The sequence below is a fragment of the Etheostoma spectabile genome, chromosome 10, assembly GCF_008692095.1.
Source record: "Etheostoma spectabile isolate EspeVRDwgs_2016 chromosome 10, UIUC_Espe_1.0, whole genome shotgun sequence".
Classification (NCBI taxonomy): domain Eukaryota; kingdom Metazoa; phylum Chordata; class Actinopteri; order Perciformes; family Percidae; genus Etheostoma; species Etheostoma spectabile.
The window spans coordinates 18,463,815-18,484,148 of NC_045742.1; the positions used below are offsets into that span (position 1 = coordinate 18,463,815).

At 39.5% G+C, this 20,334-nt stretch overlaps 3 protein-coding genes across 7 annotated transcripts in view; 1 reads left to right on the top strand and 2 right to left on the bottom strand.

The window, feature by feature from the left end:
• Positions 1–205: 205 nt before the first annotated feature.
• arl3l1 (ADP ribosylation factor like GTPase 3, like 1) lies at positions 206–4,047 on the bottom strand. The gene is made up of 6 exons (XM_032528056.1): positions 3,778–4,047; positions 3,015–3,158; positions 1,683–1,799; positions 1,188–1,238; positions 883–1,068; positions 206–684 (listed from the first exon to the last, which is right to left on the bottom strand). The coding sequence occupies exons 1-6, from the start codon at positions 3,793–3,795 to the stop codon at positions 637–639; spliced, it is 564 nt and encodes a 187-aa protein (XP_032383947.1). The 5' UTR covers positions 3,796–4,047; the 3' UTR covers positions 206–636.
• A 773-nt stretch (positions 4,048–4,820) lies between these two features.
• On the bottom strand, positions 4,821–8,196 carry LOC116696846 (uncharacterized). The gene is made up of 8 exons (XM_032528055.1): positions 7,948–8,196; positions 7,699–7,751; positions 7,502–7,570; positions 7,338–7,376; positions 6,972–7,004; positions 6,598–6,855; positions 6,297–6,395; positions 4,821–4,982 (listed from the first exon to the last, which is right to left on the bottom strand). Exons 2-8 carry the CDS (start codon positions 7,748–7,750, stop codon positions 4,900–4,902), a joined length of 633 nt encoding a protein of 210 aa, XP_032383946.1. The 5' UTR covers position 7,751; positions 7,948–8,196; the 3' UTR covers positions 4,821–4,899.
• Positions 8,197–9,156: 960 nt separating this feature from the next.
• The window catches only part of rgs14b (regulator of G protein signaling 14b), a 23,393-nt gene continuing 12,215 nt past the window's right edge, over positions 9,157–20,334 (top strand). Inside the window, exons 1-16 of one of the 5 annotated variants that reach the window (XM_032528050.1) lie at positions 9,157–9,272; positions 9,343–9,484; positions 13,683–13,704; positions 13,870–14,021; positions 14,149–14,241; positions 15,105–15,248; positions 15,346–15,519; positions 15,617–15,698; positions 15,814–15,914; positions 16,070–16,288; positions 16,563–16,639; positions 16,977–17,103; positions 17,779–17,860; positions 18,688–18,734; positions 19,206–19,305; positions 20,084–20,334. The exon at positions 20,084–20,334 is cut by the window's right edge and continues 1,549 nt beyond it. In XM_032528050.1, the coding sequence (XP_032383941.1) occupies positions 9,172–9,272; positions 9,343–9,484; positions 13,683–13,704; positions 13,870–14,021; positions 14,149–14,241; positions 15,105–15,248; positions 15,346–15,519; positions 15,617–15,698; positions 15,814–15,914; positions 16,070–16,288; positions 16,563–16,639; positions 16,977–17,103; positions 17,779–17,860; positions 18,688–18,734; positions 19,206–19,305; positions 20,084–20,313 (1,893 nt within the window). In that variant the 5' untranslated portion in view covers positions 9,157–9,171 and the 3' untranslated portion in view covers positions 20,314–20,334. Of the gene's footprint in view, positions 9,273–9,342; positions 9,485–10,260; positions 10,403–13,682; positions 13,705–13,869; positions 14,022–14,148; positions 14,242–15,104; positions 15,249–15,345; positions 15,520–15,616; positions 15,699–15,813; positions 15,915–16,069; positions 16,289–16,562; positions 16,640–16,976; positions 17,104–17,778; positions 17,861–18,687; positions 18,735–19,205; positions 19,306–20,083 lie in introns of those variants that run through there. The other 4 variants (XM_032528051.1, XM_032528054.1, XM_032528052.1 and 1 more) reach the window with 4 other exon arrangements.

A 20,334-nucleotide genomic window follows, 5' to 3' on the forward strand; every position in this document is an offset into this window, starting at 1 on the left:
CTCTCTCTCTCTCTCACTGTATAATGTTGACAGCTGAGTAGGCGTGGATCGGCTTGTTACTCATGGAAATGTTGACATTTACAGTCACATTCACTTGTTTTCAGTCTTTCACCATTTAAACGTTATTGTTTGTGCATGTATTTTTTTTGTGTGTGTGAATTTGATTACTGATGGCTGCATACAATTTGAAAACATGAAAACAAAATAGCAGAAATTACAAACTATTTTATTGTCAAAAACCTCAAAACAACATACTTTACACTCCAACTGAACTGGATGTAACAAGCGCCAACAGTTCTACATGGCTACACACTCAGCTTGGTTTTCCCAGCATACAGATTCACCAGATAAGGATCCTTGGGATAAGGGGACAAAACATCAATTTTTAGGAAATAACAATAATAAATAAGTATCTAATTCTCTTATTGTAGCTGAAATATTTATCTATAATCTTTAAATTAGTTACATTTGGGAAATGTTCATAAAAATGACAAAAATTGTAAAAACAAAATTATCATTCAAATATGTGAGGGGAGCGGGGTCTGTCACAGGCGACGTGTGTTGATATTAAATGAAGTGAAATGTTTCTTTGATCCCTTAATGTGATGATTCTCTGTTTGACTCTGGTCAGTGTTGTCACTTCTTCTTATTCACAATATTGTTGCAAATCCAGTTCATGCCATCCTGTCAGGGAAATTAAAATATAATAAAATTAGTTTCAAAGTTTTGAAGACAGAAAACACTCAAAACCATCAAACTAAGCAAGTCATAGTTGACTGATTTTCCTTGCAATAGTGCACAGCAGGAAAGGCACTTTTTATATAGTTAATTAGGTTCCATCTGAGGGGAAATCAATAAATCAAGGTTGGAACTGCGTCTGACCTGAACTCCCTCCCCAGATACAGCTGAGCAGGCCTGAATCTGCCACTCACGGTCCCGGTACGTATGCAGGTTGAGTCCCTCAGCGATCTCACTGGCCGGTGACGCTGTGGCCAGATCCTGCTTATTGGCAAAGATGAGCACCGGAACGCCTTTTAGAGTGTCCTCGTCAATCAGCTCGGACAGCTCCTGCACATACACACAAACCATTTTTGTACTTTATTGACTTATTGACTAAAATTTAATAAATGTAATACACTAGTTTCGCTATGGTTCTTGTCAGAATGTATTGGTGACATCAAGCTCACCAGTCCCGTCTCCTCAAAGCGCTTCTTGTCTGCACTGTCAATAACATAAATCTGAAAGAACAAACATATTACAATCAAAATTAGCTGACATGTAAACACAAAAGAATTCATGGATGGAAAGTTATATTTTATTTTTTGGGCATAAACACTGTGTGACTCATTTAGGATCCAGCTGCTCCCATACAGCAGCCAAAAAGTCAGTGCTAATTGAAAACAGAAGATACACACCTATGAAAAATGTTCCACGTTAGAGTTTTACTAGCAAGTTCCATTCATCAATATACAATTAAAGTGCTTTATTTATGCATATACTGTATTTGAAACTGTAATTTTATGGATTTGTATTGCTTCACATGCTTTTTGTGGTGTGTTTTCAGTGATCACATGTGTGGAACCCAGGGTGACTAGCAACCACTTTGCTAACTCTAATGGGGATCCAAATACAGAATAAAGTAAATGAAAAAAAATTGATCTGAATTAAGTTTAGTCACTCACCAACAGATCTGTGTTGTCCAGGTACTTTTTCCAGAAGGTCCTGATCTTCCTCTGTCCTCCAATGTCCCAAACATTAAGTTTCATGCCATGAGAAGCAACACTCTTTATGTTGAAGCCCTGAATTGAAATGCGAAGTGGGAGTCAGTGCACTGCACATCAATGCCTTTAATTTAACACAGTTCCAGTACGCAGCACCTGGAAAGCCTCACACATGGTTATGAAGCAATTAATTAAGTGGCAACTTACTCGAACACAGGTGTGTGTATTAAATGAATCACTGTTTGGTAACTCTATATTGTAACCCTGTTACATATCAGCAGGAGAACATGTGCCATGGTCATTGTGTTAATCCCCAGCCGTTTTTCATAACGCAGCTCCTTTCTGTTACAGTGGGCGTGGTTGTATAACAACTTTATCCTCCTGAGGGCCAGCTGAGGAGAAAATCTGAGGATAAGACGTGAAGGATCAACTGCAGTGTATGTGTTTAAGTGTCAAGTCTGGTTTAGCTTTGTGGTGACTTGCTGGACTGCATCCTATCTGCCTGCTATCTGATGAGGCTTCACACTTGTCCAAGACTTGGCAGTACATCTGCTCTATGTCTTTGCTCTATGTCTTGTGTAATGGAAGGATATTAGATAATCCTAAAGTTAGGTAATCACAACAATCACACAAAAAGACCGTTAGGATTGTCTTAAAAAAATATGTTGAAAGCATGCAAATCAGGAAGGTAATTTCCTGCGGAAAAGTTACTTAACAAACAATATAACATGATGATGTGACATCCGTACATCATTATTTTACTGATTGGTGGTTAAAGCGTGTGTACTTCACGACCCATAATTTCATTTCAAAACGTTTCAGAAAAGCAAAGGTCATCGGAATCCCATTACTTTGAGCAACACTGGTCACACTGGTCTCACAAGATTAGATAAAATCTCCCTGTCTTTAATAATGTTGGGTCACAGTGCCATGAAAATACCAAATATTGTTTGAGAAACTTTATTCAAACAAGAGAAATCCATCATTGTATCACTGCTTTTGCAAAAAAAAAGGATTCAGTGACAGTGGTAGAGTGGTAACTTGTTTAGGCTATATTTCTGGCAGCTGCCCTGCTTATCAAAAATACACTTGATGATGATCATCAGGTGTCATAAAGGGAATCAACTGTTCACGGTAAGATGAATCAATTGAATTAAGGCCACAAAATCATCACATGCAAGCGCATCAGTCAGTGGTGCTTCTTGCTTTATTATGCCATACACTAAGTGACTTTCCTTAAGGTCATGAAGTGTATGTGTGTGTGTGTGTGAGAGTTTTAACACTTTCCCTCACCTGTGTTGGCGTGATGGTGTTCACATCCTCAGAGGCGAGGCTCTTTAGCAGGGTTGTCTTGCCGGCGTTGTCCAACCCCAGAAGCACTATCCTGACCTCCTGTTCGGTGGATCCCTTCAGTTTCTCGATGACAGAGAGTAAGCCCTGCATGTAGGGAGGAGGATGTGATGTGGAAGAATAGGGCACAAAAATAAACAAATCGCAGCATTTAGAGCATCCCTAGTATTTGTTTAGTATTCTGATTTGAGGTCAAAGCTCCAAGTACATACAGCACTGTTGACAACACATGTATGCCCAACTTGCTCCACCCATCCACCAATCTCCAGCCCAGTAAGAATGAATCTGTCGCTTCATTTAGAAAAGCACTGGTGTTGATTAGAGCTCCATTCATATAATGGTGCGCTGTTTAATGGGATTAGTCTGAAGCAAGGTTGTGCAATCAAAGCCTGTCACCCTACCGACAAAACAGGCGCTGTAGCTTTAAATATTTCCTTCGAAGTGTCAGGTAGTACAGTGTATGTTTTATTATTGGTACATCAAATAGCGTTGGAGGTTCAATTTAGATAATAAAATTCTTATATCAACAATTTTTGACTAAAATGAGCAATTTAGATAATCCAGCCTTCACAACAGAGCTAAATAATGTATAAAATGTTGGCGCACACTTTTGAAAACCAAAAACACCTGTTAATGGTTCTCAAACAAATACTGAAGGTTAACATTTGGTTTTATAAATCCTGTTCCTCCAGATCAGGTCACTTACCTTTTGAGCGTCTCCCATGGTGGCGCGTTTCCTGTGGCTCAGCTGGAGGGCTGCAGCTACATTCTCCAGTGAAGCCCACACAGGTGAGTTAGCTATCAAGGTCACCCAGGTTAGCTATCCCGAAAAGGTACCAGCCGCCTCTGTCTTTTCCCTCTTCCTCCTCCGTAAACTTGAGTGGGTTAAGTGCTATGTGTGTATGTTATAGTAATGTCTACCTGGGCATCAATTGCTCCTCACTGCCGCAGAGTAAGCAAGCAAGCAGGAAGAGGGGGAGGGTGGATGGGACTGGGATTAGGAGGCCAGAATTAGCCCTAGTCAACCATGCAAAGGCAAACCCATTCAACCCCCCCTCCCCTCCCCCCTCCTCTGTCTATCCCTCCATGTCCACTTTGCAATGGCTTTACCTGGATTATCTCTTAGCCACCTGCTATAGGAAGAACTGTTCAACAGTCCTTCCGGACACACTCACACACACACAGATGTTATGAGCAGAAACATAGAAAAGTTCAGACCTTTTACCATATGCCTGATGGGGAAAAATTCTGGTAATGCAGAAAAAAAGCACTCTGAGAAGCATGGGGTGTGACAGTATTCATAGAGCTTAACACGAAAACTTCAAAGGATTATATCATGGTGTTGAACCAGGGAACTGATTATTTCTGTGTTCATACGTCAACTCTCAGATCCAACATCCATCCCTGTCTTGGAGAGGAGTGGATAGCGTTTTCACCCCATACATCCATTACATGCCAGCCACTTTAAAGCTGCTGTGTGGGTTGTCTGTAAAGTGCATTCCTGTGAGTAGAGCATTCATTGGGATTAGTTTGAGCATGCCTGTCCTGTGTCTGGATTAAAACATTTCTAGACTCTTTTCCTCAACTGAACAGGCTTCCTGGTCAATTGTTGTGGTTAACATGAATGCTGATTAAACAAAAGATCCACCACGGTCTGGAAATGTCTATACATAAGCTTGTTACAACCTTAGCTAATCACACACATTTAGCCTCAAAATGGAGATTAAATACATTTTATTGAAAACTACACTACAAAACACTACAAAAGCAAATTAAGAAACAATAGCAGTAATCATATTCTTTTTGAAAGTGATATAGTGAGTCTTATTTAGGACTCTCTTAGTGTGAAAGGAGCGGGACCGCTTCTCTGCTCTGCCTCTGCCCTCTGCTTCCTCCTCTCTTTGTGTTTCGCTGCAGAGAGATACATAAAGGCGGAGGTGATCATGTACATAGAGAGAAGTCAAATCTGTAAATCTAAGATTAGCAGTATGCAGAAGTAAGACAAGTACTTGGACAAACAGTAATATAGAAGATATAAATATGAGAGTTAGATGAGAAGATCATTACCACTCTAATTCCTGTACGGTAAATATAAAGCTGGAGCGGGCAGTCGGTTACTTAAGTTTTAGTCTTGCATTGCCACACCTTTATCCACAGCCCTGGAGTATAGTCCGGCTAGACCGTCAATCTATTCTGGGGGATAGGGGAATAACGCTCTGGCTTGTTTGTATTTATTTAAATTTACTACAACCGTTGTGGACGGCACTAAGCCTCAATAGCGGAGACAGAGAGAGGGGAGGGACATCTGGCGCGTTAGAGACGCTCTGGATGTCAGGCATTATCCCAGCAATGTTTACATCCGAAGAGCCAGACTGGTTTAGCTTAGCATAAAGACTGGAAACAGGGGGTAACAGCTAAACTGGCTCTGTCCAAGGCAACAAATTCCAGCTACAAGCACCCTTAAATCTCCCATGTTAGAACTTGTTTGTTTAATCTGTGCAAAAGTGCAAAAATCTCAATATGACTCAACAGTTCCCATATAGTGAGGAGTACATTGAGATTTTGGACACTTCAATTGGACAAATCTATTATTGTCCTTTTTCATTGCCATTACTGAGTGTAGAGTTGGTCATTTTCACATCTACAAAATGTAATTTTGGGATTGTTATCAGAAAAAGGTGCACATACCATGGAGACCGTACTGCACTATATATTAGATACATTTACACACTCACAATTACACAGCCTATTACAGTAAACATGGAGTGATTTGGGACTCTCCGTCAGTTGGATGGCAACTGCTCCTGGCCAAGAAATAGTCCAACATACAAACTCCTTTAAAACCCCAACTTGCAATTTTTACTCTTCCATTTTTGTACGAATTACACAAGTTAGATATAACAAGTTAATAAGTGAGCTTTTGGTGGGTTGATTATGTTAGCTTTGGACAGAGCCTGGCTCGCTAATTTCCCCTTTTCTTAGTCTTTTACAGACAGATACTGAATGAGTGTTATTGATCTTCTCGTGTAACTCAAGAAAGCAAGTGAGTGTAGCTTTCCCAAAATGTTGAACTATTAAACTATTAAGTATTTGAAATATACTATTTCTACACAGTATATGTATCATCATCATTTACATTCAAGACAATATATTTGAAACAGAAGAGGTGCTTTGCTATACTCCTGTGTTGTTTAATACCACAGACAACCTGAACTGAGCCCTTACCGTTGTCTCTTTTCAGCTTGAACTTCATAGCCATCCCCATAATCAAGACCAGGACCAAAGCGGAAATACCACAGACCACTATGAGAAAAATACTCTGATCTGCATGTGAACACATGGAAACAGAGTAGGCTAATTACACATGGTCATTAAGGTGTGCATTTTCTTATTCATATCTTCATTAAATGTTTTGGCTCTTTAAATTTCAATTTACTTTCAGGCTGGTTAAATTAGTTAAAATTGACACAAAAAGGGCACATGTAATCTGTTGCTGTGTTCAATAAACAGGGCAATGTTAACTTACTCTCTATAGTGACATTGTATGGTGGAGACTCGAAATCGCCGCACAGGCTTTTCACAAAGCAGATGTACATGCCAGCTTTATCGGACAGAACTTGTTTGAAAGACAGCGTGCTTTTGTTTTTGCCTTCATAGAGTTCCTCCAGATTCTTCTTCCACCCAAACATCGTAATCAAATTGGGAAGGTTATGGACACATTCTAGAGTGATGTCATTGCCCTCCTGAAGCTTGGATCCATTGCTGTTGACAGAAACCTTAAAGTCTGATAGGCAGGGTAAATATTTAAGGGTGGGAAGCAACAGTGATATTGTTAGGTAATTAGAAAGTTAGTGCATATGTTAGTGCACTGCAACATGCGAGGATATTGTCACAGGTTACCTTGTTTGCAGTTGGATGGAATCTTTGAAGTATCTGGAGAAAATAATACACATGAACATTAATATAGTGACGGTCAGCATTTACTTTACAAAAGAACATACATGACACATCCCAGTCAAATTCTTTTCTGACAATAGATATGTAACCTTTTATGCTCAGTTAAATGTTCAGCAATACACTGGTTTAGAAGAACTGTCAAATGTATGAGCATTTTGATTATTTTTCAAGCGTCCCATGTTTGCCATGTTCTACTTAAGCTCATTGTACTACCACACCCCACTGTCAATTACTGTATATAATGTACAGTGCCATATGTAAAATGGATTTATTTTCAAGTAAACAAATAAAAAGAAAGATGGCACTCACCATTGATGCACTTTTCTGGAGTGCAGAATTCACAAGGATCTATTGTGAAGGCGGAGATGTTGCATTAAGAACATTTTTCCTTTGAATGTCCATCACAAGTATTTAATGGCAGAACATTTACAAATATAGTCAATAAGTGAGAGGTGTCATTTTTTTTTCTTTACCTGCTTGAGTATTTCCCGTTGCGTTACATGTCAGACATTCAAGAGGAACACAGGTAGAGCCAGCGCCTACTAAAATAGTAGTAAAAGTAAAGAATACATAAAATAAAATGCATACATATTCATGGTGAATAAGAACATGTGGTATAAAAACACTGTATATAGATGTATAACTGTAAAATGAATAAGTGGCTCCTTACCTATGAGGAGATGCCCAAGCAAAAGATATAGCGATACCCATCTCATAACCATTCTATGTTGAAAAAGACTTGTTAATAAATTACTTTAGCCTATGAACACATTTACCAGTAGATTGAGACTCCTTATCAATACATCCTAATCTATAAGATTAAAAGCTAACAACATTTAAGCATATTAGAAATAGAAAATATCATAGCACTTAAATATCAAAAGAAAAGCTAAACATGCTGAAGAGTTTTTCTTGTTACCTGGTGGTGTTGTCTCCTCACACACACACAGTTGAACGGTGACCTGCAATGTTTTGCCTAACCTAATATTCTTAGCGTCACAAAAGGCGTAGCAGATTATAAACACTGATATCCATGCAAATAAATCATTCCCTGAAACGTCATGGCACCAACAATATCCCTGTGTGTATGTGTTATAGATGGGAGTGATGGAAACAGTGACAGTGGTGTGCTGCTGCTTTTTATGTTGTTAGGTTAAAATAAGGGTATGTTTTACACTTCTTACAAACAATAAATAGACAGAGAGATGGACAGACACAGGAATATAAAAGACAGATATAAAGAGAGTTTGCTAAAGCATAGCCTCACTTTGCCTGACCCTAGCTGAAGCATAACCTGTTATAAGCTAAACAGTGGTTTACTAATTCAAACGACCTACTGCCTTTGCAGACACACCATATATGACACATAATAGGGTTAACTTTCCTCAGACGCTTTGGGATAAAGGCCAAATTGACTGAATTTGAAGAATTAAAGCTTGGAAATACTATATTGTCTTTCATTGAAGTCATGGCCTTTATACCGTATTTATTCATGCAGTGGCCAGTAGAGAGTGCTGCTGTTTATACATCTTTTTTCTTAAAACTTATTCCTTCAGGGTCATGGGGAGCTGGAGCCTATCCCACCATGCACTGCGGAAGAGGCACGAGGCAAGGTGCACACTGGACAGATGCAAAACATAAACGCTATCACACTCTTAAACAGCCGCAATATAGAGTTTCAAACATGCACGTGTTTGGGCTGTGGGAGGAAAGTAGAGCATCAAAAAAAAATAAAAAAATAACAGACACAAGGTGACTATGCAAACTCCACATAAGCAAACTGGTTTGTGAATTCATTTCGCCTCAAAGTCACATTAACGTTGCCACTCTTTCGTCAAAGATATTGTAGCACTGGAAAGAAGATTATAGGTTTAATTAAACCTTCCCCCATCAATTTTTGTTTCCTGTAATCCTAACCTCAACCAAAATTTACCATAACTCCATTAGTCCTGTTTGTGCATGTGTGTATTTTGGGCTAAAAGCAGTTGTAATAAGCTAACTTGAAGTTCAGCCAACTGCTGCTACATGTTAGCATACAGGCGTTTAGGCCTACTGTCCCAGTGGGAACATTCAAAAGATGCTACTGTGAGCATGCTAATTTGTAACACATTATCACGTTAACCCTAACAGATAATGTAAGCAAATGAGCAAACCGTTTACAAGGGCAACAGGTGCGCAGCTAATTAAACTATCCTGCTTCACCTGGGTCCTCAGCTCGTGCACATGTCAAGACTCAGCAGACAGGTAAAAGCTGCTAACTAACTTGATCTGTAAGCTTCCAGCGCTTTCATCTGTCTCTCGTCTTGGCTCGCAGTGTGTGTGTTTTCATGAAGATGGTCGCTTTAAGAGGACTTTGTCACAGGTTCTCCCGACTGGCTAAAGTTGCTACGCAAAAGCAATTTAGGAAATATGACAAATGGTGCACCATAACCACTGGCATGATGGCGGACAAAAAGGTAATAAAAATCACTTTACACACAAGCTAAATTAGAGAGTTCGTGCGTGCAAACAGTGTTTCCAAGTTAACAAAGTGTAGTGTACAACTTGAATTTGCACTACTTGGAATTTCTGCACATTCATATAATTGCTACAGCTGCAGAATAATACTCATCACTCATAAAATGATGAACTCCTTGTGCTTTGTGTACCAAACCTCATGTAAATCTGCTCACAACTTCTTTTTTTTAACTCTAAAAAACTGTTACGTCCAAATATTGAATTTGTTTATAAAAAGGAAGCATACAATTGTTTGACAGATGTAACGCTAAAGGTACTTGCTTCTACAAGATGCAGAACTGCATCTTATAGAAGTTGGGTGACGTTTGGAGAGACCATGAATTTAATTGTAGTAGGCCCTATTTCCACGTTAAAGGAAGTGAATTAGGAGGAGGCATTGTGTTGTGTACTTTTAATGTCTTAATCTCAATGACTTCCAAGTAAAAGGGAAACTTCACTATAACTAGAAAAGAGAAGCGTATTAGAGTAGTCTTAGATTATTTAATGGTTGAAGCTGTGTCAAGGAACTCGCACAATGACTGAATCAAAAATGGAAAGAGCGTGTTTGTCTTGTCTGTGTTCCCACATCATAGTGTTTCTCAAGACGTAGGCTGAAAACAGTTTGATCATGGTAACCATACTTCCTCTTTTGTGGCCTGTTGCTATGGCGAGACTTCCCTTCCAGGCAGGAAGTGACAGGAAGGCGTGTGTGTGTGATAGAGAGAGAAAGATATGTTTGTCTCAGTCATGTTTGGGTGGAGCACTTTACTGTGTCCCCTGACAGTGGTGCACATCACAAAGACTTCAGCTTGTAGTCTGGTGTCTGAGCCACCATGGCAAAGAACTGTAATGCTCTAGGGATTCCTATAGGCCACATGGTAAGTTGGCAACACTCTTGTTAGGTTTGGTTCTGCAGCTGTTCTTTGAATCTAGTGGATTGTATATGCATTTATGCTGTATAAAGGCGGAGACTTTATCAGCCCTTGCATAGAGGAATTTCAGGACTGTGAGTAGGCAACTGTGAGGAATAAATTGGAGTTAATGTGTTTGATATCTGTAAGTTGTAACCCTGTAATAATTTGGTCCGCAGTAATGTCTTTGTTGTAGTTTTGGACTACTTTTTCAGCCTGCTTTTTTAACTGCTCATACAGTTGAGTTGACATCCAGGTCAGAGTACCTTGATGTTGAGGATGATAGAGCAGTTTCTTGTGTTGGCTTGTATTGTTGGTCTTATCTCTTCAGAAGTGCCAGAACCAATCAGGCTGTGTGGTTGGTTGCTACTGAAAGCACTCCAGGCCTGCTTCAAGTCAGAAGTGGAAACCGAGAAGTGGAAACCAAGCAATGTCTGTCAATCTGTCATGTGTAGGCTGCGTTGGCTTCAGTTTACTCTGTGCGAGACCATCATGTTTCTTGAATTGGTTCAGCGCTACAAAAGGTGTGAAAGTGTGTAACTAAAAATGTATTTCACAGGAGCGGAGCAGACCTTGATGTTGCTATGGTTCTGCACTTTGCATTTTGAGTAATTGCAAATGTTCCTATAATTGGTGCTGCATTAGACTCTCACATTGTGTTTTTGCTTATCTCGTCTCTCCTTCAAAGAATTTGCAAAGAATCCTAATCCTTAGATATTGTTCTCTGTAGCAGTGTAGGGGACCATGATGATTCGTTAGTCTGTGTAGAACTGTGGAAAAAGTGTGTGGTGGGGTCTCCTGTGAAGTGCATTTGTAGACATTGACATGTTGCGTTTTTGTAGCCAGAGTTTGAGAAGCAGAGCAAACAAGTGAAGAGGTGGTGCCACAGTGGAGCTCAACACCTGCAGAAATTGCCAGCCCGTGTCAGCCTTATATGGGCAAAGTTTTAACAATTGCCAATAGCTGTTGTCTTTGGGCTGTTGTCAAGCAGTAGCACAAGAATTACAAGGAAGTTTTCTTGTTGCATGCAGAATATCTTCACACTGAATATCTTCAATGTGGTGGGTAAATTCCACTTGTGGTAAAGAGTTTTTGACCATATTTTTCGACAGGAGATGAGCATATGTCTCATAGTCTTACTAATTTAGACTCAGTTTTTTTTTTTTTTTTTTTTTTAAGCATTACTGAATGCTAAGAATAAAGTCCTCTCACTCACTCCCATTAAGACATGCACCTCTCTGTATGACTTCACAGTTGGCTCAGTCACGTTGTGGATACCTTATGGGTTATTCTAGAAGCAAGGTCAAGATATGCGGGACTGTCTATGAAAACCTTGCTTTAGCTAACTTAAAAGAGTTGATTCATGTTTTTATAAAACCAACCCATAGCTAAAAGGACCAGGAGCATTTAAATTCTGGTTTCTACAATTAAAAAAATGTGCATGAATGACAAAGCATAGATCACGTGAATTCATGATAAAGATGTTATAAACAAAGTATAAAGAATATAAAAAAGCAAAAGCGAGAGTTAATAATAATTTTATAAAAGCAACAATTATCACCACAAAAAACAACCTGCAAAAGAGCATAGCTTACTGGTAATATGATTAAACATTACAAACCATTAAACAAACAACTACTGAAGCAAGATGCTTGTCATATTTTTCAGAATGAAAGATAGTTCTGTAAAAGCACTCAGATTGTGCCACTTGACAGGTTTCACAATATTCTTAATTTGGTGGAAATACTACCCTTTAAAAAAAAAAAAAAAAGGAAAAAAGGTGACTATAGCCACCACTATAGTTTCTCATATAGGGTGGTGTATAGTTTTCTTTCAAGTGTAATTTAAAAGAAAAAGATTTATATAACCTGTACACTCTGGGCTGGTTGCAACTCACAGGACTAACCTAACATAGACAGACAGACAGTCAATCACATTCACACTTTAGAGTTATAGATTGTCAGAGGAAACCTGAAACCCAGACAGGCCAAATAACGTGTAAACGCCCCACAGAAAGCCCTCTTGATTGAACCCAGGACCATGGTGCTGCCAGCCACTCGGCACAGGCCACAGGTTTGTGTGCAAAGAGTTGACAGCATTTATTGGCAGCATTTAACTATGAAAGACTTTGAATTGAAACAGAGATAACTTTACAAGATGTGAATTTTGTGAGCTCTAAAAGCTGAATGAGAACCTTTGTCATCAGTGTCACAACCACTTCCTGTGAAAACAGCCTTGACTGATTGCACTACATTGTAACATACTGTAGAGAGAAATAGCTAAAAACATGATGCTGGTGTTCACATTTCACTTCCTAAATGTGTGCCTCTGTGCTTTTTGTTTTGAGGTATATGTGTCTAGCTTCTGTGTTTGATAAATTTAATTACACTGCTTTGTGCATTGGATTTTTTTGTTCTGGGCTTTAGTTTTGACTGCAGCCTCCTAGAGTAGTCTTCAACATTTTTTAGGCCAGTTACCCCTTACCTGAAAGAGAGACGGCACAGAGACCCTCTACTTCATATTGTAGTAAATTGCCAAGATGGTGGTGATTGCGCAGTGGATATGTCACATGCCTTTGGTGTGGGAGACTGTGTACGAATCAATCCCACAGCAATGCATCAACCAATGTGTCCCCGAGCAAGATACTTAACCCCTAGTTGCTCCAGAGGCGTGGGCCTCTGGGCCTACAGAGTGGCCTAAAGTCTTAACACATACCATTTGATGGTACATACAGTACTAAGCTATTACAATAATAATTATTGTCATTCATTTATTCATAATGTTTTAATGTTAAATATGCACGTAGCACAGTGAATCCCCAAGCTTAACTGTATCTGGCTACCTTACCTAAAACCAATAAGCCTGCCGTCAATGTTGTGAACATTTTTGATAATAGTATGATGGACTCAGGTTTATGTATATTTTCAGACGTATTACCTTTTGAAACTTTTTTTTTTTTAATTATTGAAAAATAACTTGGGGCCCTCCTGCAGTAACTCCAAGGACCCCTAAGGGTCCCGACCTGCTGTTGAAGATTTTGGTCTTAAAGAATAGATGAATTTAAATACAATTTTCCTTTTGATTTTATTATTCAATCAAGTGAATGTTGAATTTCTCACATACTACCATAGGAATTATCCAGGTATACCACACTAGTCCTTGACATTCTCAGTGAGGTGTTTCCATCTTATCAGATGTTTTGTTTAGTATTGTTCTCTACCTTATCTCTCCACCTCTCTACTTACAGAGCCAAGCAGTGTCGGACGGAGGTAAGCATGAACAAACAACGTGCTCCCTGACAATCCTGTAAATCTTGCATTTCTCTGAACTGAAACATGTCTGTGCATGACATAAAGAAAATATCTGATTCAGTCTCGTTCTTGGTCATGCTTTTTTCTGAGATGAAAAAATGGGTGTGTCTGGATGTTTTGTAGAGTTGAACATGTCTGCGCGGGGCTGTGGAGGCAGCAGCTCCAGCCTTCCAGGGACTTCGGGCGGAGAGACCGGCCCAGGCAACAGTGTGCTGACCTGGGCCATCTCATTTGAGAAGCTGTTGGAGGACCCGTTTGGAGTCCAACAGTTCACGGTCAGACACACTCCACATGTGTTGTAATTTTAAGTTCAGGAATAATTCAGGTGTTGATGTTTTCTAACTACCTCTCCCAAGGTGTGCCATATGTTTTTACACATATGTATGTGTCTTTTCTCCCCAGTCTTTCTTGATGTCTGAGGTGAGTGCGGAGAACATTTTATTCTGGCAAGCTTGTGAAAAATTCAGGAAGATCCCAGCCAGCTCCTTGGAAGAGGTATGATAATGTTTTTACATCTTTGCATGTTGAACCATCTCACCCGTCATTTGTGATTTATTATGCTGTTGTGTGTTTACGCTGCATAAGCTCCCCTTTATATATTTAAAAAAAAAAACTCCTTCATTTGAGTTTTCCTAACGTTGAATGTTTACAGTGAGGGCAACTTGGTTGCTGTGTTGCTTTAACGGTGTCTCTGTAGTGAGCACAGTTAGTTTTTTTTTTTTTTTGCTTTGAAATTAATTGCTTTTATTATTTAGTTAATAAGCTATAAGTAGCATTTATCAAGAATCCAGTACAAATGATATAAATTCACTGTTGATCTCAATGATGGATTAAGCTTACTAAGCATATTTTTGGGACGTTTACCTTTTCTTTCAAACAATTTCTTCAAATAAAAGTGACCAGCTGGGTAGCTTTAATAGCTATCATCAACTTTTAATCTATTTTGTACCTTTTTTTTGGCAGACTTATTGCTTGGTCATTTAAATTCTATTATAGAAACATGTTGACACACATCAGTCGAGTTTCTGTGGTTCCTCAGCTCTCTGGGAAATGTATGCCTTTTAATGACTCATTGATTGTATGACTGGCATTGTGGATGCTTGGGAAGGGTTAATTTAGTTATTGATACAATTAACAAGGAAAGCCAGTGTTTTTACGTACTGACTGGCTTCTTAGATGGGTATTGAAAGCTACATACTCAGATGAAATCCAAAAGGGACATTGGTGTAGTGTGTCATTGGGGTTTGTATCTATCCTGATTTAAAATGATCAGTTTAGACACAATGATTAGCAAACGAAATTTAGTTATATCTGTTTCTTCTGGAGGTTTCAGTCTGATTGAGCTGTTGTGTTCCCAGTTGAAAACAGCAGCTCGCTCCATCTACAATACCTACCTGTCTGACAGCGCTCCATACTCGGTCAACATCGATGACACAGCCAAGACAGAGGAGAAGGACCTGGAACTGCCCACACCTGACATGTTTAACAAGGCTCAAGCACAGGTTTGGACACCACACTCCCATTCTAACTGAGTAATACAGTAATTATTTGTTAGTGGCCCTTCTGACTGTGTGCACATCCGCCCCTGCTTTGTGTCAGATATTTAAACTGATGAAGATGGACAGCTACAGGCGCTTTGTGCGCTCTCCTCTCTACCAGAGCTGCACCTTGGGAAGCGTAGAAGGCAAACTTGTACCTCAGCTTTCTACTGAGCCAGTCCGCATGGGATCCTGGGAGGACGTGGCCACCAGAAGTCCCTTAAGTAACAAGAAGGTAGAGTAATGGGAGGTGGCAAGGGGAGGATGGGTGGACTGTGATTCTTGTTTCAATTTTGCTGTTATTGCATTTCTTTCATCCCTGTCTCAAACAGAACAAGAAGTCAGGCTCAAACAGCTTGCCAAGTGGCAAGAGTGCTTCGGAGAAACAGCGACAGAAAAGAGACTCATGGGGAGGTAGTGGTTGCAGATCTAGTTCTTTTATGTTATGCCTTGATGTACAACCTGTAACTTTATCTCACAATTTCTCCCTGGCTCTCTTCTTGTTCTTTTCCTCCATCCATAACAATAGATGCATCCAACACCCATAGTTCAGTGTCCCGGAAAGAGTCCAATATGTCAGTCAAGTCAAACAGTAGCGTGGAGCTTGGCTCCCTCTACCAGCAGATCGAGGTCAGTGCATTTGTGACAACAGGGCACACAAGAATGACAAAATGTAGTTATTAAGGTGACAAATCTCAGTTAAGAGAAAAATCTGCCATATAGTGCCTAACTCTATTGTTATTTTTCACTCGAGTTCTTCCCTCTCTTCTCCATCTGTGATGTAGAATGGCAGATCACGTCCTCGGTCTCCAGAACCGGGTGGTAGAGGTGGAAGTCGGATAGGGGTGGAGGGAGGCTACTGCTGTGTCTACCTACCCGATGGCAGTGCCTCCCTGGCCCCTACACGCAATGGCCAACCCATCAAAGACATGCTGACTAGCCTGTGCGAGAAGAGAGGCTTTCCGCTGAAAGATGTCATCATCTACCTTCATGGCAAGGACAAGGTGAGCACTTAGCTACTCTGTCTGCCGCACCAGCCAAAGCTTTAAATCAACAAACTGTTCAGAAATATCTACGGTACTACACTGCAAAGTTGTTTTGCAACAGGCAGTGTGAGAAAGATGACCACTCTCTCTTCCTGTTCTAACATCCTCAACTTCTCACTCCCTCTTTTCATTTCTGAAACTTTGTGACACCTATTTGAAAGTATCCCCAGTTCATGGTAGCGTCTCTGAAAGTCACTTCTCTCTGTCTGATACACCGTTACTCTCTCTGCAGCAGCCCTTATCGCTGGACCAGGACTGCTCTGTTCTGAGAGATCAGCAGGTCTCTCTGGAGCTCAGGGTGACGTTTGCGTAAGTCAACTGTGTCACTTCCTTCATTTGCTTTTTTTGTCACCCAGGCAGGCTTTCACACCCCCATCCCCACCACAGCATGCCACTTCTCACCATATTAGAGGAAGGTCCTTGTATTAAAACCATACATAGATTAGTTATCATTTTCATTGAATACATTATCAAATGGCTAAATGTTACCAAATTTGGATTTCCTGCAAAGGTATCTGTGAGTGGCAGATTCTTCGGTGACAACCAGCTTTGGGTGACTAGATTTTAATGATGCTATACTGCCGTACCAAGTGTTTGTGATGTACTGCTGTGTGAGGCAGGTTATTGGAATGCATGTGTGTTTCAGGCTTGAGATAACTTTCACTGGTAAGACAGTTGGGATCATGGCAAAGTCCAGTAAGACGCTGCAGGATGCCCTCTCTGCAGTGCTGCAGAAACACCAACTCAAGCCGCAAGAGGCCGTGGTCACCATGGTGAGTATCTGTATAGCCACATTTCCATCAAATACTTAAGATAAAGTACCCTTGGTAACCGTGATAAACTGTACCATATCTATCAGAAAAGGATTTATTGCCAAGAAAGTAACTTACAACAAATTTACCTTGGTGGTTGGTACATACATAAACAAACAAATAAATAAATAAATACAGAAACAAAGATGAATTGTTGTTTTACCGTATAATAACACCTTGGTAGCCAGTCTAGGTAGTTTCTTAGATAAGTACATAATTAATAATTACTTTTTCTCAATTGTAAAGGAATAACTTTGAATATTAATATAAATATGTCTGGTAAATTCACGTTAATGACTCACCTCTACTTGTGAAAGCAGCAGAGTTGCCTGACATTTTTAAATGTACAACTTTTTTAAAAGTTCTGTCCTGTCGGCAATCGTGCACCTCTCCTGCTTACAGCAGCCGTTCCTAGGCAACCGTTTATGTGCCACTGTGCATGTAAATATTTATATCCAATCTGTTTTCTTTTTGTTGTAAAATTGAATGTGTGACACTATTTTCGTTGATGAGAATTACTCAATTTGTAATGCATTGTGTTTTTTCTCTCTTGTGCATTTAGACCCATTTTTAGTGGGCTTTCTTCTTTATCACCACAAAACTGTGAAACGGATTGCCTTTATTTTCTTGTTTTAGGTTGGAGACAGCGAGCCTTTGATCATGACCAGCACTGTGTTCAGACTAGCAAATAAGGTGCTACGACTTGAAAAAACCAAAGGTTAATACAAGTTTAAAACTTTTTTTTTCCTTTTTTTTTTTTAAATCCAATGTTTTACTTTCATTTGAACCAGAGAGAACTATGTTTACATCATATAACTAACCTGCTCCCACAAGTTCACACGCAGCCTCAGGATGTAAAAAAACCTACATGGCCAATGAGTACATTAAATGAGTTCAATCAAATCCGATAAAGGCACATTTAAGCCCTCCAGCCACTGTTAGTTGTCGATGTTGGTAATACATTGATGATTGCTCGGTGTATACGGCCTGATCCCTGGCTGTGCCGCCTTATTCACGTAATTGTTTCTTCATGGGTCAGAGAAAGTGTTTCTGCATTTATTGGGTCTCACTTGCTCTTAGCTAGGGCTGATGTGAAAGTCTTTTTACTATCCACTTTAGTGCCCTGGTTTTTCTGCATGGCTGTCTGCATGTTCCTTTTTTCCTACTCTGATTTCTTTGTGTCTCTCTCTCTCTCTCTGTGTCTTCATTCTTTTCTATAGGGCTGAAATGTCTGGGTCCATTCGGCTTGTTGAGTGCTGTGTCACTTTGAGTTTACTTACCTCATTTCCCAACTGCTAAGAGACCAGAACCAACTTCACTTTGCATCAGCGCTCCCCACCTTAGCTCCATTCATTGCCTTTAGAAAGAGGGGAATGGATTTGATTAGAGTGGAGGACCAGTTTAATTCTGGTCGAGAATATTTTATAAGGCTAATATCAGCGTTTTAACACAATTTGGAAGTTACATTACGTAGTATCAACAGCATTCCACTACATTTCTACTGAAAGAAATACTGAGTTGTATTGTTTTGTGTGGTTTAACCAGGAAAAGACCAGACCAACAGAGGCAGTGGTTCTGCTGCAGCCACACAGGTGAGGGAGTTTTAATAGTCTTCCGAACATCAAACAAACATCTTATTGCCATCATGAAAAAACATCATCTTTTGTACGATACAGACAGTCATACTTACAAGGCAAGCAGCTGAGAGGCTGTTAGTTATCTCAATAAGAATATTATGAAGGTTATTATTTAAACAAGGACATGATTTTGGAAGTAACCTTGGTGACACCCTTCATTTATTATATAGATAATAACATGACAGCATCTTGTCCTTTTTTTTTTTTTTTTTTTTTAATCTATTGTACAGATCAAATGGATGCCTTTCTTTTGTTTGTTCTAAAGGTGAATAGAGTAGGGGATATCTTGGCATTAATGACACGTGAAGCAATCACATTCACAGCATTATTTAACTCTGCTAAAATAAGTTGTTTGTGACAGTATGCCTGGGGGATTTGACACCTGTAAAACTTGGTACATTGATAAACAATCTATTTTGGTCCCAGGCAGGAGCAGCGAAGGCAGGAGGGCTGGAGTCCCGATCATTGCTGCAGACAGACAGAGCCAAGACTCAGTCCAAGCCCGGTAAATACCGCGACATAGAGGGTAGGACATCTCGGCAGTATCTAGTAGGGTTTGGCGACATGGCAGTAGATATTTGACAACCGTCACATTTTTTCTACAACATAATAAGGAATCTATAGCAATAATATCTTTAATACATTTAAATACCTTGATTCAACATTTTCTTAATTTGTGCTTGGAGGTTCATTCTTTATACAAAATAAATTCTTAAGATGAAATCCAACACAAAAGAACATAACTTTTTTTTTCCCCCTCGTTTTTAGTCTTGACAAAACAATCTCACCATAGTTTATCGTTTTAGAAGCTGTTGAATCAAATCACATAATATTTCCAAGCAGATGGAATTATAAGAAACTCCATCTGGTAAAGAAAGTTTGACAAGCTACCAAATGGACCTCAGGGTGGACTTGTTTTATCAGCTGCTGTTTTTAAGGTCAAAATGAACTTTCAGTCTCAACTTTCTCAATTGAATTTCCTGAACATAAACTATATTAATGTTATTATATAAGCTATGTTATCCATTTATTTTGCAATTTAAAATTGTATTTATCATGATAGAATATTTTTCTCCATATCACCCACTCGTAGTATCCTGGCCAGGGGTTGGAAGACTTTCAATTTTTGTATATACTATTTAATGAAATAACTCTTCTATATTTCTAAAACTTGTATCTATCGAGAATAAGTTCTTACACAACTACACTCCAACTATGAAATGTAAATAGGCCGATTAAAAATGTCAGTGTTATTTATTTATTTGAACCAAATGTCAGAACTAGCATTATATTTTGTGTGTCAGGGCTTCTGGACATGCTGTCGAGGGCTCAGTGCTGCAGGGTTGATGACCAGCGAGGCCTTTTGACCAAAGAGCAGCTAGAGGTCCCTCTGTTCCTGAAGCTGGCCGCAGACCAGGGACAGGACACAGAGCCAAACGAGCAGAGTACAACCAGCTCCCCCAGTGCAAGTTCAGCTGAAACCCCAGACTCTGCTGAATCTAAAGCCAAAGACTTAAGGGAAACATCAGTTTGAAAGACTTCTCTGTGTGTGTGC